This window comes from Cynara cardunculus (assembly GCF_001531365.2).
Source record: "Cynara cardunculus var. scolymus isolate 2C chromosome LG 17, CcrdV1, whole genome shotgun sequence".
Classification (NCBI taxonomy): domain Eukaryota; kingdom Viridiplantae; phylum Streptophyta; class Magnoliopsida; order Asterales; family Asteraceae; genus Cynara; species Cynara cardunculus.
Genome location: NC_037544.1, coordinates 3388529 through 3405582, shown reverse-complemented (window position 1 = coordinate 3405582; position 17054 = coordinate 3388529). Strand labels below are relative to the sequence as shown.

General features: G+C 32.4%; 2 protein-coding genes across 4 annotated transcripts; one reads left to right on the top strand and one right to left on the bottom strand.

The window, feature by feature from the left end:
- Positions 1 to 548: 548 nt before the first annotated feature.
- Positions 549 to 4212, bottom strand: LOC112501140 (nitrile-specifier protein 5). 3 transcript variants are annotated; one of them, XM_025104808.1, is made up of 2 exons: positions 4102 to 4212; positions 549 to 1686 (listed from the first exon to the last, which is right to left on the bottom strand). In XM_025104808.1, exons 1-2 carry the CDS (start codon positions 4129 to 4131, stop codon positions 739 to 741), a joined length of 978 nt encoding a protein of 325 aa, XP_024960576.1. In that variant the 5' UTR covers positions 4132 to 4212; the 3' UTR covers positions 549 to 738. The 3 variants fall into 3 exon arrangements, 2 of the variants coding, with proteins under 2 accessions (XP_024960576.1, XP_024960577.1); XM_025104809.1 differs by lacking the exon at positions 4102 to 4212 and adding an exon at positions 3695 to 3741; XR_003067419.1 differs by lacking the exon at positions 549 to 1686 and adding an exon at positions 1864 to 2591 and having other exon boundaries at positions 4102 to 4172.
- An 8307-nt stretch (positions 4213 to 12519) lies between these two features.
- Positions 12520 to 15250, top strand: LOC112501091. The gene is made up of 4 exons (XM_025104746.1): positions 12520 to 12678; positions 12749 to 12869; positions 12950 to 13011; positions 14823 to 15250. The coding sequence occupies exons 1-4, from the start codon at positions 12553 to 12555 to the stop codon at positions 14931 to 14933; spliced, it is 420 nt and encodes a 139-aa protein (XP_024960514.1). The 5' UTR covers positions 12520 to 12552; the 3' UTR covers positions 14934 to 15250.
- The last annotated feature ends 1804 nt before the right edge of the window (positions 15251 to 17054 follow it).

The window sequence follows — 17054 nt, the reverse complement described above, 5'->3', positions numbered from 1 at the left end:
GGTTCCATGTTACCGCTCACTCGATTATTGCAAGAGAAAAAGTTTTAAACGGCTGAAGGTGCACCCGCTAGAAAAATTATATTTCATCCTCCAAATCGACACAACTGACTTTTCTATGGGTCAAACCGCGTCACGTTGACCTTCCACCGAGTAAAACTAAGACTTTGCAAGCCTTAAAAATGCACTCGTTCGAATAAATTTCTAGATCCGCCACTCCCATTTTATAGTTTTTATCTAAATATATTTCGTGTAATTTTTAATCATTTGACATGTTTAACCATGTGTTAAAAGAAAACAAAATATAAATTAAAATGGACCTAACCACAAGAGTGAAGTCTGATTGGTTTGAGCTTGGCTCTAAAGGTCAAAAGTGTCAAGGGGTCTCAGGTTCAAATCCAAGTAGGAACAAAAATCCCTTTGTGGCCACGTAGGTTCAAATGCGGTGACTCCGAACTACCTACAAAGCAGATGGTCATCCTAAGATTAATCGGCTCGCATAACAGGTTGGATATTCAGGTTAATAAAAAAAATTAAAAAAAAATGGACCTATTTTTATTTTCTTTTTTACATCATACATACCACAAAATAAAAACATGAAGTGTTTCACTATTTACCTCCCACCAAATGATCAACCATGACCAATTCAGGAGTCAAATTTATTTCTGCACACCTTTCCACAAATGCCCTCATTACATACATGATGAAGATACCAACCATGAAGGTTGGTTTTATTTGTGATTAATCTAAGCAAGGGGTAAAAAAGTAAATGTCATCTAACCGATCGTTGCTCGGCGAATTGCCGCCGTACACCAACAACCCCTCTTTGCCATCCCGCCTCCCGCTGGAAAACGCACACCACCCTCGTGGACCCGGGTGATCTCCGCCGCCGGATCCATCCTCAACCCGCTTCCACACAAGCGTATTTGTGTCCAATGCATAGACATCTTGCGTGAACCGGCCCGCACCCAAGTGACCTAAATCACTCGGGTCCACTTCTCCACCACATACGAATACGTGCTTCCCGACCGCAACGGTTGAAAACACACTTCTAGGTGTAGGCTTCTCACCTGTGGTCTCAACCTGGACCCACTTTTCGGTAGTCGGGTCGAAGAAATGTACGTCATCGACCTCCATACCGGCAAAACCATACACCACCCAGATCTTCCCACCACTTACCACAAGCCCAGGCCCACCTCTACCTTTGAGATTATCTCCAGGTAACGGAAACTTGGCCCACACTTTGTCGACAACATCGTATGCCCATAAATCATTGAGCCGACCAGCAAAACCGCAGCCACCGAACACATAAACACGGCGGTCATCGGTGGCTGCCGAGTGGTAGCTACGATGAGCGGGCCCAGTGTCCCCACTCGAGAGTAGAGACCACTTGTTTGTGCACGTGTCGAAAGAATAGAGCTCATTGAGTTCTGCGTGTGTGGCGTCCCTACCACCAAACACGTATATGGTGCCGCCAATGGAAGCCATTGTGACACCAACTCGTGGTGGGGGGATGTCACCGGTTACTTCCGCTACAGACCACGTAAGCTCGTTAAGATCGAAGACGTAAAGGGTGTTATCGACAGGGACACGGGGCTTGAACTCACCACCAAAGGCATAAGCTTTTTCTCCAACAATGGTGATTGCATGAGAACTTCTTGCACCAGGCCCAGTTCCTTTTTGGTTCAACTGCAAATTACAAGTCCTGTGTTAATACTCCATTCTAAAGGAGGTGATGTTTCTATGGTCAATTGACAACTTCACAAATTCTTGATGAGAATTTTTAAATTTTTCAAGAAAAAATTGATTGTCCCAAAATATCACCAAATCAGATAAATCTTGTAAGAATAAGATGTACGAGTAGAAAGAATTTTAAACCAAATGATTTTGTATTGATTTCTTCAATGATTACAATAATTCTCTCACTAATGACAATTAGCTCTCAACAATGATGATTCTCTCACTAATTACAAGGCACTACCTATTTATACTACGAAAGCAATAAAGACTAAACTATTACAAAATAGGAGAAACTAGCTTGAATACAACATTAAAGCACAACATTGAACCCAACAAAAATCAATAGCTACATCGAATTACATAATAAGTTCAACATCATAATGAGTTGAACTTATTTTATCTTATGGAACAGATGTAAGGTATGTGTACTTTTACCCCGATCCTACATTCAGGTGGGATATACTAGGTAGGTTTGGTTTGGTTTATCAGAACGACTGAACGAGTGTTAAAAAGATGAAACGGATTGGTATCTATTTTGTGTCTGATGTGACATAAGGTCTCGGGTTTCATTCTTGGATGCTATTGATTCCTTTGAGGGTCATACGCATGGTCGAAAAGCCGAAAGTTTGTCTTGCTCATATGAAAAGGGGGTTTTGCTTGAATTACTAATTGGGTCAAAGGCATCATATACCATGGTTACAGAAAAATGCAATATTACTAGCAAATCATCCATGGATGGTGAATCATAAGTCATAACTAGTTGAGATTGATGATGAATAACTTTTTATCTGTTAACGATTCACAAGATCTGATCACCAAGTAGGCTCTCCGCTTTTGATATTACAATCGGGTAACTGAAACCAAGATTGCAATCAAAATTCTAAGTTTATATCGATAATAGTTGTCAAATGATGAACCAAATCTAGAAACTTTATACTAATATCATTGCATATATGCATTTCCTGCTTTCGCACACTTTTCACAAGCCAGACGTATTCATGGAAAGAGGTGCTCTACTCTTTTGAGTAGTTGAGTAAGTCTACGTACATCTTACGCTTCCAAGAACATACCCCCATGTGAGACATACTCGGTTCGTTTGGTTTAGTTACAAGGACTTTAACTTTATCATGTCCCATCTACCGATCCTATCATGTAGCTACTTAGAGGTATGCAGAAAGTCATCCAGTCTAATTTAAATTGATCAATCCAATTAGAACTGACCGACTATAATCGGATATCCAATTGTAATTGGATCAGACTTCATCAAAAATTTCAACATCCAAATTGGATCTGTCGGTTCTTGGATGACAGTCCGGAGTCCAATAAAACCAAACCGATCCAATCCAATTACTCATCGAACTACCATCCATTTATATCTATATCTAATTATTAACATTTTACGATATTGTTTTTTATTTGATATTTGTTCGTAGTGGTCTCTAATAAATTAAAGAAATATATGAATATTTGGTTGAAAATTGTATCAAAAAATTGGATGGGTCTTATCCGATCAAATGGATAATCAATAGAAATATAAATAGATGGAACCAATCCGATCCAATCATCCATTGGATTTGATTGGATTGGATGTCCAATTTTAATTGGATCGGATCGGATGACAAAATCCAACATCCATTAGATGATTGGATTGGACTGGATCAACCTAAATCCATTGGATTTCAACCGATGAACACTCCTATAGCTCAATGAATCAAATCACATTGAGGTTGACAACTGTGATACTGATTCAGCTCGAATTCGACTAGTGGACAACATTAATTCACGGATCCTAAATACATCACTTTCATCCCAAGGAATTTTGTTGATTGCTTCCATGGAAAGTTCAGGTCATGAACAAGGTTTAACCTAACCCTAATATTATTCTTCTCAAACAGAACAGAATAATTAAATTCATTGACGACTACTATCAGTTCGTAACTTGGCATCTCTTTCTTACGTTCTCCAATTTCATGGATTTTGTTTTATAGTTTAAGCATTCAACATGTTCAAACTCGAACGACTGGAAGAAATCGAAGACATGAGTGATATGCTTCGTATGCAGAAATCATAATCGATTGCTACCGTTTCTTAAAACCCTATCCCCAAATAACTCCAACAATAGATCAGTATCAAAGAATTTAACACGCAATTAGAACAATTTCTGACCATAATCTCATGAGTTATCGATCGGCCTCGAAAAACAATCGAACTAATCGGTTTAGATCAAATGATTATAAAAAAGAATCACGAAATCCCTTTATTATATGGTTGAAAACAAACGACTGAGAGAAATCGAAGCAGAAAAACGATAATCATGGTAAATTGGAAGAGGTAAATGAGGATAACGATGAAGAAGAAGCTGACCTTGACCCATTTGCCTTGTGTGACCGCCATTGTTGCTGAAAACAGGGTTTGGTGCTTGATTCTCTATGTCCTACCATGAAATGCTCGCTTACTTTTTATAGTGGAACTGGTACCCAGTTGGTACCTCAAAGAAGTTTGAGTTCCTATGCTCATCTACCCCCATACTTCTCCAAATATGTTCGATGCTGTCCTTTCTAAAAAAATATATAGAGAAATTACATTTTTAGTCCTTATAGTTGTCACTCACTGTCAAAAATGGTCTCTCTTTTAAACTAATTATAATTTTAATCACTATAATTACCATTTATTTCGCTTTTGATCCCTCTAACTAACTATAGTTAAATAGGTTGGTTAACTTTTTTGATCATAGATTAAATTACAATTTTGGTCCCTATGGTTTGTTTTTTTTCTTTTTATTTGTAAAATGAAATTGTAATTAGTATAAAATTGTAGAAAATATAGTTTTAGTAGTTTTAAAATATAGTTTACACAATTTTATACTTAATTATTTTCATTTTCAATTTAAAATAATGAAATTGTTTGGTTTTTAATTAGCTACTTATTTTCATTGCGATAAATTTAAGTTGATATTCTGAAAATAATAATAATTATATTATAAAGATTTTTATGCATCTATACTATATTATAAAGCATTTGACAACAACTCTTAAAATTTTTTATGCGTAAAGTACTGTGTATTAATGCATATTACTTAAAACTCAAGATTGCAAGTAGATTGTACGTAAGTACAACTTATTAAAGCTCCATATTTGAATTCGTGTAATTAACTGCAAATAAACATAATCAAATACATAATAAACATATCATTTTAAATGTAAAAAATCCAAAATATAATTAGGATAATCATTGATTCTAACAGAATACTTAATTATTATATATATAAAATGTTATATTATTAAACCAAAAATAAATTATTTTGTTATTAAACTTAAATTAAATTATAATAAGAAATAAATTAAAAAAATTACATAAAAAATGAGAACTTTTAAATAGTTGATTTGATATTAACATTGATATTTTTTTTTTCAAATTTTTATGATATCTTCAAATTTATATTTTATTCGAAAATAAAATTATTATTGATTTCTTAAAAACACATAAAATCGTATTATAACATTGACAAAGACAAATAATAAAATCGAACATTAAAATCGAGATTGTCTCGCTGCATTGCGTGAGTACTCTTCTAGTATTTAATTAAATGAAATATTTGAACACGATATATTTTTTTTTTATTAATAAACGTAGATAAATTTCAATTTTCATCTTACATAACTACGATGCAATTTCTAAGGCGTCACGTCAACTTTAGAAATTACCCTCAACTGCAAGGATTTTTAACCAATATCTAAAGTAACATATTATTATAAAAAAACTATATTTTAATTGAATAATAACAAATTATAATTACGTATTCTTTACTATAATTTAATATCAGATAATTTATTAATTAAATAATTATAATAAATAAAACATTAAAATACACAATAATAAAATTACATTGTATAAATTATATTTTACATTATTCATATATTTTTTATAAACATACAGCAAAAAGCATCATGTGACATAAAACAATTCCTTATTAAGAAATTATACCCTACAATTTCTTATATTATTCACTGTCACATCAGCAAAAAGTACTAATTTGACATTAGTAATTACCCAAAACCAATTTACTACTAAAAAACCATCCTTACAACTAGTGATGGCCAAATACCGGTCCCGGGTCGGACCCAATCGGTCCCAAGCTTTCCCATAACCGGCCATAACCGGTCCTGGATTAAAAAAATAAGAGTTTTTTAAAAAAAAATAATGATATATATTTTTAATACATTATAAAATTTATAATTTGGTCACTCAAATACACTTTAAAAATGCGTTTTTAATATAATTAAAATTACATTGTCTTATAAAAATATATTATAAAATTATTTAAAAATACATTTATTTATAAAATTATTTGAATTTTCAGGCCGGGCCGGTCCATAGTCGGTCCCAGTCCCACGAAACTACCAAAAACCCTAACCGGTCCCGATTTTCGGTCCCATAACCTGTCATTACGGTCCCGGTCCTCCGGCGGTCCCGGGCCAGGCCGGGCCGATTTGGCCATCACTACTTACAACCAACACAATTTCTTATTTTGAAATCTCGCATGGCGATTAGAAATGCATTAGAAAAAATGATACAATTTTTTGAACCCAGCTTAAAATATAAAATGTCTTTTTCGATTAGTGTAAACAGATTTGCAGATATATATCAGATAAATTGCATACAAATTTTAAAATATTCAACATTAACTCATTTTAAAAGGTACTGATAATTTCTTTTTTGAAGGTGTAATCTATAAAATAAAATACATATTTTTAGTTAAACTTATCATTAATTAATATAATAAGAGGTATAAAATAAAAATGAAATGGTTGAAAAGACAAAATGGAAAGAAATACAAAAACAAACCACATAGACTAAAATTGTAATTTACTTTATGTTATAACCCGTTATTCGGTTATAAAGTTTGGGGTTATTTTTGTAAAGTGACAATAAATAGAGGGGTTTAATGTGTCAATATGCTTAAATTCTTTTTAAAATGTCACCGCCTCTTTTATTAAATGGGTTTTAAGATGATATTTTATCTTATAAAAAAGCGGGGATAAGGTTGGTAAGCTATTTTGTATGTGTTCTTTGGTGCGATTAAAAAGAAAAATAATAATTGATATGGTTATTAACGTCTGTAAGGGGTCGTTTATCAAACGCTTACCTGGATAAGTGTTTACCAGTAAAATTCAACACCATCACTTACATACCGGGTAAGATTTTAGTCCACCAAAACAAAATCGTATGCAACAATTTACTAGGTGAGCACTAACCGTAGTAAGGGTCGTCGTTCTCACTTATCGGGTAAGACTCTCGGTCTCTACCTTCGCTCTTACCGAGTAAGATTTTTGGTCCTTCCATATTCATCCGGTAAGGTATTGTGACTTAATAAGCACTTACCCGAATAAGCGTTTGGTAAACGGCCCATAAATAATTAATTATTATTATTAATATCTATTGTATGATTAAAATTAATTAATCATGTATAATAAAAATTAATTAATAAGTTTTAATTAATTTTAATTATTATAACTTAATATCTATTTATAATTAATAGTAAAACAACCACATAAAATTCGAAAAACTCACAAAAATGATTACCATGAGGAAGCAGTATTTTTACTTATTATATTTGTAACGCCCCCAGAACCCCGTAGCAATGATATTGTCCGCTTTGACTAACCTGCCCGCTATACCACAAAGCAGTAGTCGCACGGTTTTGTTTCTGGCAGCCGCACAACGCAAGCCCCAAAACCGGTCATGCTAGGATGAGGTATCCACACCCTTATAAGGAGTGCTTAGTTCTCCTCACCAACCGATGTGGGACGGGTTGTTACACCCTCCCCCCGTTAGGACACAACGTCCTCGTTGGGCCACATCGATCCGGGTCTGGCTCTGATACCATTTGTAACGCCCCCAGAACCCCGTAGCAATGATATTGTCCGCTTTGACTAACCTGCCCGCTATACCACAAAGCAGTAGTCGCACAGTTTTGTTTCTGGCAGCCGCACAACGCAAGCCCCAAAACCGGTCATGCTAGGATGAGGTATCCACACCCTTATAAGGAGTGCTTAGTTCTCCTCACCAACCGATGTGGGACGGGTTGTTACAATATTCGTACGAATAAAAACCTTGAAATTAAATGTTTAGACGTAAGAATTGTATTTTATTAAATGTATGAAATATTTTAATAATATATAATGTTATAAGTCTCAAAACAGAGAAATTATAGGAGTTGAATGTAATTTGTTTTTAAAGATTTTGCATTTTGATTTTCTGTTTTACAGAAATTTTGAAAAATCGAATGGAAATTATTTTATTTACTTTGGAAACTTTATGATATTGTGCTTTTAACACTCCTTTATATCAAAAATATGCTTTATAAAATACTAGAAGAGTACTTGAGCAATGTAGTGAGATAAATCTCGATTTAATGTTTACTTTTTGTTATTTGCTCTATCGATATAATACGATTTTATGTGGTTTTGAAAAAGCGGTAATGTTTTTATTTTTGAACTAAAATATAATTTTTGAAGATAAAATAAAAATTTGTAAAAAAAATAAATCGATAATAGTATCAAATTAACTATTTAATAGTTTTCTTTAATTTAATTTGTTATTATAATTTAATTTAGATTTAATAACAAGTATTTTTTATAAATATTATAATTAAACATTATTTTAGAACTTAATTATATTTTAGATTTTCTATATTTAAAATATATGTTTATCTTGTATTTGATTATATTTATCAACAGCTAGTTATACGAATTTAAAAATAGAGTTTTAATAAGTCGTACCTATGCAAAATTACTTGTAATCTTAAAATTTAAGTAATATACATCAATAAACAGTACTTCATGCATAAAAAAATGGTTTTTAAGAGTTTTTGTCAAATGCTTTATAATATAGTATAGATTAATTTTAGTTTAATAATATAATTTTTATAAGAATAATAATTAAACATTCTGTTATAACTCAATTATTATCTTAATTGTATTTTAGATTTTCTATATTTAAAATGAATGTTTATTCTGTATTTGATTATGTTTATCAGCAGTTAATTACATAAATTTAAAAATAGAGCTTTAATAAACTGTAATTACGCATAATTTGTTTGTAATGTTGAATTTTAAGTAATATGCATCAATAAACAATACTTCAAACATAAAAAATGGTTTTTAAGAATCTTTGTCAAACACTTTATAATATAGTATAGATGCTTCATCAATATTTATTTTTCACAAATTAAACTTGATAATATAAAACCAAATAATAATAATAATAATAAAGTTGAATTAGGTAAAGAGATATACAAAAATATTGTATTTATTCTGATACCAATAAAAAATGTATAGAGTTGGAATAATGTGGTGGAGTTGTTATATGAAATATTAATGTTTTTATGCAATTATTTAATAATACTAACATCCTTTTCTTATACAAATTTTAAAGTACAACACGAATCTAAGATACAGTTTGGTTTGAAGAAATGGAATAAATTTAAAGGGATTTGGAGTTTAAATCCATTCCAATCACATATTTGGTTTGTTGAATTGTTTGGGTTTGAAATCTTATTTAACTGAGATCTTACAAACATAGGATTTTGAAATTCTTAGAGGGTGCTCGGGATTTCACAGGATTTTCACAGGATTGTGTTAAATAAGGTTTTAAGAAATGTTAAAAACATTTGTTTTGTAATAATCGGTTCATGAAAATATAATTTAATTAGTTTTATGAATAATTTATAATTCTTTTTATAAATTATTCATAAATAATAGGATCAATTACATCCTAAATCCTACAAATCAAACACACCAATGATTTCAAATACATTCCAATCCAAATCCCTCCATAAAATCCAAATCTCTTAAAAACAATCATGCAAACCAAACAAAACCTAAAAGATTTTCCGTAATTAGAGACGTCTTTATACTGAGTTGAGCTCGAGTTTACTTGAGTTGTGACTTGTTAAGCATAAGAAACTGGGGTTTGACTCGTCTAAGGTGTTGTTTACCAAACGTTTACCCGGGTAAGTGCTTACCAAGTCACTTTACTTTACCGGATGAATATGACAATGACTAAAAATCTTACCCGGTAAGTACGAAGGCAAGATGAGTACGAGGACTCTTACCATGGTTAGCGCTTACCGGGATAAATTGTTGCATACGATGCGTTTTAATGAATAAAATCTTACCGATAAGTAAGCGATAGTGTTGAATTTTACAGGTAAGTGCTTACCGGGTAAGTATTTAGGTAAACGATCCCTAAGACCATTTCTAACCGATGTACTAAAAATAAAATTTAATTTTGATATATGTTTTGTTTTAAAAATTGGTTGAGAATTTAATAGTTTAAAACTAAATATTAAATTAAGTGTCTTGGTATAATAAGATTATATATATATATATATATATATATATATATATAATCTATTAAAAATAATAAGAGACATAAAAGGTTATTATAGTTAAATGTAGTATATAAATACAGATATAATTAATTTACTTGAATTAATTAATATACATAAAATATGATTTTAGTTTAATGATAAATTAATAAAAATATATCAAATATATAAAAGTGTTATAATTTAACACTAACCAGTTAGAGATGATTACTGTTATTTTGACAAATAGTGCAAATTTGAGTGCTAAAATTTAGGAATAGTGTTATTTTTATCATTTTCTGTTGAAAATGGTACAAGGTGTATTTCTAGATTCGTCCACATATGTTTGATTTGGTCCATGCAAAGAAACTTTGGGGTTGTTTGTTTATCTCTTAATAGTTTTATTAAGATGAAACACTTGAATTGCTAAGAGTTAAATCTTGTTTGATAATTTTTTTTTTTGTCTTTTAAGGGTTCTAAAACCCTCTAAATGGTTTTATATTTTCGGCCTCCTTAAACCATTCAATGCCCCAATTCCATTATGAACAATTACCAAACAACGATATTTCATTTTGCATTATATCATAAGAGCCTCTTAATTATTTTGAACTTAATTATCTTACACCAAACCATTTAACCATTGTCGGAAAGCCCCTTATACAAGCCCTTATAATATCAAGTGGGTCATTCAAGGGAGAATTTAGTAATTTTGTGTTAACTGTGAGATCCAATCTCAACTACAAATCAAATGATAAATTAGAAAATTAATAATTTTGACTTAAAATTTAATTAAAGAGCATTTTAGATATTTTAGAAATCTTACTTCCCCTCTTTGACGAACCTTATTTCGGCGAACACCAGTTGAATAAAAGCTACACAAATATGATACCTAAAAAACATCGCCACTATTTAAAAAAATATATATACAAACGATCCTCAATGTAATATCCATTGTATATACAATATGTACATTGTGATACCCATTGTTTACAACACCAAATGTTAATTTTGGTAATACAAAATGGATAATATATATATATATATATATATAGAGAGAGAGAGAGAGAGAGAGAGAGAGAGAGAGAGAGGGGAAGATGTTAAATCATTTTTAATTAAATATCAAATTACTAATTTACCCTTTAACCTTATTTTAAAAGATTAATATTAATTATCTTAAATGATTGTCTCATATAAAATATCATAATTATTACAAATTATTAAGTTCTCATTTGATTAGTCCAAATTTGTTCTATATTGGTTCTCGTAAAATATAAACAAACCATCAAAAACAAAGTTAAAGAGATGATAACGAGGGTTGTTTGGGATTGCTTAGTTGAAACAACTTAGGGGTTGTTTGGCGGTTGCTGAATCGTTTAGTGTAGAATGGTTAAGTGGTCATAATGGTTAAGAGGGCCATAATGGTTAAGTGCTGAGTGAAATAATGTTGTTTAGTAACTGTTATCTGAATGATAACAAATTACCATTTTAACCCTCGAGACAAAGGAGTTCCAATCTAATCAAATTAAGGTTATTTCACTTTTTTGCTAAATCCAAACATGAAATACTTTACACAATGGCATGGTACCAAGGGTTTCTACAAGATAGCAACCAAGAAGCGAACAAAACCAAGATAGCAACATGAAGAGAACCAAGATAGCAACATGAAGCGATGAAATACCTGAAACATATGAAGGGAAGCAGTAGGGGCGGCGATCGGAAGACGACCACCTGGAAGACGGCGACCAGAGCTGACCACCTGGAAGACGACCACCTGGAAGACGGCGACCGGAGCTGACCACCTGGAAGACGACCAACCAAGAGCTGACCGGAAGAGCGACGATCTGGGGTGGGGGGGGAAGACGGCGAATGGAAGACCGACGATAGGGGGATGCGATGTGAAGAACGGCTGGTGAGAGAGCAGAGTTGGAAAAATGAACATCTGAATGGTTTAGTAAAGTCTTAGGTTCAAAATGGTTAAGAGGTTAATGTAATCATTAAGAGTTTTTTTTTTTTTTTTTGCCAAACAGTCTTTACTTCTGACCAATTAAGAGGTTGGCTCTTAATGTCACCATTAAGAGCCAAACAAACAGCCTCTTATTCTTTTCTATAAAAGCACTTATCAACTTATTATAAGTCAGAAGAGTTTTACTTATCTCAAAACTTTTTGTTACCGGTTTGACACCGGTATAAGTTGTTTATCCAAATATTCAAAAATACTTATTACCGATGACACATCAAAATAAATCAATAAATTATTTTTATAAGCAATCTTCAACGGGGCACGAAAATATTCCAAAAAAACAAATGCTATAGTTGTTATTTTCTAAATAACATAAATTTTTTTCCAAATTCCATAAGACAGCACGACCTGGTTCTAGGAATCACGATTCATTGCAGTTCCATTGTTAGCGAGAAGCCGGAATCTGTACAGTAAGAAGAAGAAGATGGACTACAGCTTAGCGGCTTTGAAGCTACTATGCATCCAGTTGAAGGCGGCGCGTCGGACCACCGACTCCTCTCAATCTTCCATCTCTCTCGGACCCATTCTCTTCCAACGCGCCTGGTTACAGGTACTCAACCTCGCAACACACTCTTTTTCCCTTCTTTTTGGAAATCTATCATTGATTGAATGTGATTCAGGGCGTTGTAATCTCGCTACCTTCTGCCACCGTCGGCGACGGACGTTTTCTCGTCGATGACGGAACAGGCGTGGTTGAACTCACTTCTTCCAACGATAACCTGAATCGCGATTGGAAATTAGGTCAGCATTTCTAGCCCTAGCAAGTTTGGGGTTTCTTCTGTTCTTATATTTATAATCTTCTGTTCTGATTGATTGTGCAGGTGCATATATAATGGTTGTAGGAGGGTGTTCAATCCGTGAAGATAATCTTCCCTTGATCAAGGCAAATTACCTCAAATTCCATCATAATTTTCTTTGATTTTTATGTTCAGATTCTCAATGTACAAATCAATATTACTTATGATTGATGACAAGAACTCCCATTAATCAATTTGTTATTAATAGGATTCTTCTTCAGTTACGAAACAACTACATTAGGGCTTGCTAAATCAGAGAAATTACTTTTGCAAGTTAAATTTGTCATGGATTCTAATTTATTTGCTACTGATTACATTGAACATTATAAGAAGTGTTCTCATTAGGAATTGGGGGACCACCATCAGCACTATACATGGCACATTCATCAGGAATATAGACGCCTTGTTATCATGAATGTTGTAACATATTCATAATGAATGTGTTATTCACTATGGATAATACATCCATATTCATTATGAATGTGTGATTCATGATGAATAACACACTCATACTCATCATGAATGTGTTATTCATGATCAATAGTCATCCTGAAGAGGGACAAATGTTGTGAGTGGTTCCCGGGTTTTAAAAGAAAAACAAGTTCTCAACCTAACTTACCTCTATGAGAAGTATTTACAAGCTCTTGAAGTGTTAAGAGGTAAAGTAGTAACAAAATTTGGAATAAATTTAGTTTCTTATAAGCAACTTGTATTGATGTCAAGAAGTCAAATGTTGATGCTCTATAAATTTACGTGGTACAGATTGTCTTCTTTAGAATGAAGAAAAGGAAGAACTTAAAGACGTAGAATTTGGTTTCGGGTTCTATGAATTATTTAAGACACATGACACTCTCGTAGGACATTGATGAGAACTCGGCTAAGAAAGAAAACATAGATGGGTAGATGTTTGGTGGAGTTTTTATTTTCCAATTATGGTTATTATAGAGCAAGTTGTTGATTTGAATGTAGACCGCTTGAAGCACCAATATAATCAAACAACAAAGGAAGAACTGCTCGATACTAATTGTTTGTGGGACTTTAAAGGAGCTGTGATATAATCTATGCCTGTTAGGGACACAAAGTTCTAGCTTTAGTTCATAAGCAATGTATATGGTCCAATGTCCGTTGAATAGTTAGAATCGAAGAGATGAATATATGATACCTGCCTGTAGCAGATTAGTATGCTTGGCAGCCTTTGCTGATTCCATTGGGTTGTCCTTGTAGTGGACCAGTAAATCCCACTTGAAAGTTACCGGGGGGAGGGGGGGGGGGTTGAGCATACCTGAGCAGCCGTTTCTGTGAAGATTGGCATGGAGATGCTCATAGTGAACAAAACATAGTGTTGAGCTATACAAAGATGACTTGTAAGAATAGCACAAGAAGTAAAATCTTATTTTAGTCTGGCATTTAGAAATAAAAGAAGACAACTCTAGCATTTATCGGCAAGAGACATCATCGTCACTTACCTTATCTGGTAACATTCTTGGCCATCAAAAATGGGTTGTTGGTAAGCGCTAACCGGGTAAGAGTCTTCTTCCTCACTTTACGGCTAAGAAAGAAAATGCACGTGCACCCGTGTCAATGTTTGGAGTCTTGAACCCACAACCACCTGGATCGAGAACTTAAAACAGGTTGTATTTTCAGTTTGTAGTATCCTGAACTTTTTGTGATCTGTTTATGCGACTCCTACTAATTTACAGAAAATTTGGATTTGAAGTCATCTTCCAAATAGCAGAAGTAAAGAGGACTTTCTTAGGTTCTTCTGATTTACATAATACTTATCTAGTTATATGGTGGTTTTTCATTATGATTCCTACATCAGATCCTGCAATTCCCAGTTGATTATTCACTTGTGAATAATTTTATCCTGAAAAGTGTGACATTTTTACAATTTCAGGTTCACAAAATTGTTGATCTCTCTGCTTTTCCCCATCGAGAGGCGATGTGGTATCTGGAAGTCTTGGAGGCTTACAAGCTCTTCTATCTGCCCGTAATCCAAGATTCATAACCGTTGACAACACATTGAACTAGCAATTCTGTTGCGTTGCATGGATGCAAAAGCACGGTTTACCCACCTCCAAGGTACGACATGTAGATTCTATATACCTGCAAAAGGCTAACCGTTTCAACATAGATGAGATTTGAGCTCAAAATTTCTAATCTGTTATGAGCAAGTATTAACCGCTCACAAACTTAGGTGTTGATCGATTGATGACACTTGGGTTTTGTTTTCTAAATCTCTAGTTGTGTGTATCTGTGCGATACAGCAGGATGTAGAATTTTGTTATAAATCGATAATGGAAAATTAATGCAACTCTTCGTAAAGCTTAATGGCAACCTTTTGATGGAACTCAATAATGTTCGATGGTAGCTCGATACTCCATCTACCAAATATGGATAAAAATTGTTGTCCCAAATTTTCCGCTCTCATCCATTTCCACCAATCATGCGAATAACATATGTGTCTTTATGTGATTGGTATATGATAGAGAAATACGGGACAACAGATTTTATTACATGCATGTAATGTTAGGTTCAAACGAGAACATGTATTTTATGTCTGTTTTTGTTTTAAATCTCGTATCTTTTAAGGATATTCTTCCGTTCCGAACTAAATTGGAATATATATATTTTTTATTAACCTGAATATCCAACCTGTTATGCGAGCCTACGAATCCTAACGTGAACACCCGCTTCATGGATAACCCAAAGTCACCGCATTTGAACCTTCATTGCCACGAGGGGATTCTTATTACTCCTTATATTCGAACCTGGGACCTGTAGACACTTTTGATATTTGGAGGATAAACAGTCTGCAACATGTTATTATCTGGTCAGCAAAAGTTGAATCTTGTCGTTTTCTGCATTACGACGAATCTCTCAATCTCAAACCAATCGAACACCACCCTTGTGGTTAGGAAAAAAAAATGTAACCCTAAAATGTAAAGCAACTGATACTTTTTTCAAGTAATGTTATTAATACTTATTTAGGGGTGTTTGAGATTGCTTATTTGAAACAACTTATGCTTTTCTATAAAAGTCCTTATCAACTTGTTATAAGTTAGAATGATTTAACTCCTTCAACAACTCCTTATTATCGGTTTGTAACCGACATAAGTTGTTTATCCAAACACTCAAACGTGCTTATTACCGGTGTCATACCGGAATAAATAAATAAGTTGTTTTTTATAAGCAATCCCGAACGCCTAGTTAGTATCGTTCTTAGATTTAATTATTAAAGATTTTTTTATATTGAGGAACATGTTTTGTGAAAAACCAATCGATCTATGTGGTAAATCATCTTTTTAATACGAAACCGCATTTTTCCAGGTTAACGTTCCGTATTGTTTTTTCTAAATTAAAATAAATCGATTTGATTTTCATAAACAGTTCATATATGGAATATGATAGTCTAATTGATTTGATTTATTTTACTATCAGTATATCGTATTGAAATATTTTGATACTCAATAATTTTTTATACAACAGATATATTTTTTATTATTCTTACCGTTTTTTTTTTATCGAAACATAAAATTTGCATTTTCTTTTTTAATTACAAGTTTGTAAAAACTATAAACCACTGAACTATTATGTTTCAAAACCTTTGACCAATTTAACATTTTGGTATTATTTGGCAAAAATAAGCTAATTTGTTTTTTGGGTACACGTATGGATGCATATAAGCTAACTTATTGAAATGCAACTTGCAGTGGCATTCTGGTATATCAAATTTCCAATTATAACTTCATCCATATTAATTGTTTTGGTAGATTGTTCTCATTTTTTTTTTCAATTATAACCTTCATCGGTATTAATCATTATTTCTTACTATTAGTTACTAGAATAATACTCGTGCAATGCAGCGAAACACATCACGATTTCAATGTTCTATTTTATTATTTGTCTTTGTCGATGTTATAGTACTATTTTATGTGTTTTTAAGAAAGTAATAATGATTTTATTTTTGAATAAAATATAAATTTGAAGATATCATAAAAATTTGAAAAAAATATATATCAATGTTAATATCAAATCAATTATTTAAAAGTTCTCAATTTTTATGCAATTTCTTTAATTTATTTTTTATTATAATTTAATTTAAGTTTAATAACGAAATAATTTATTT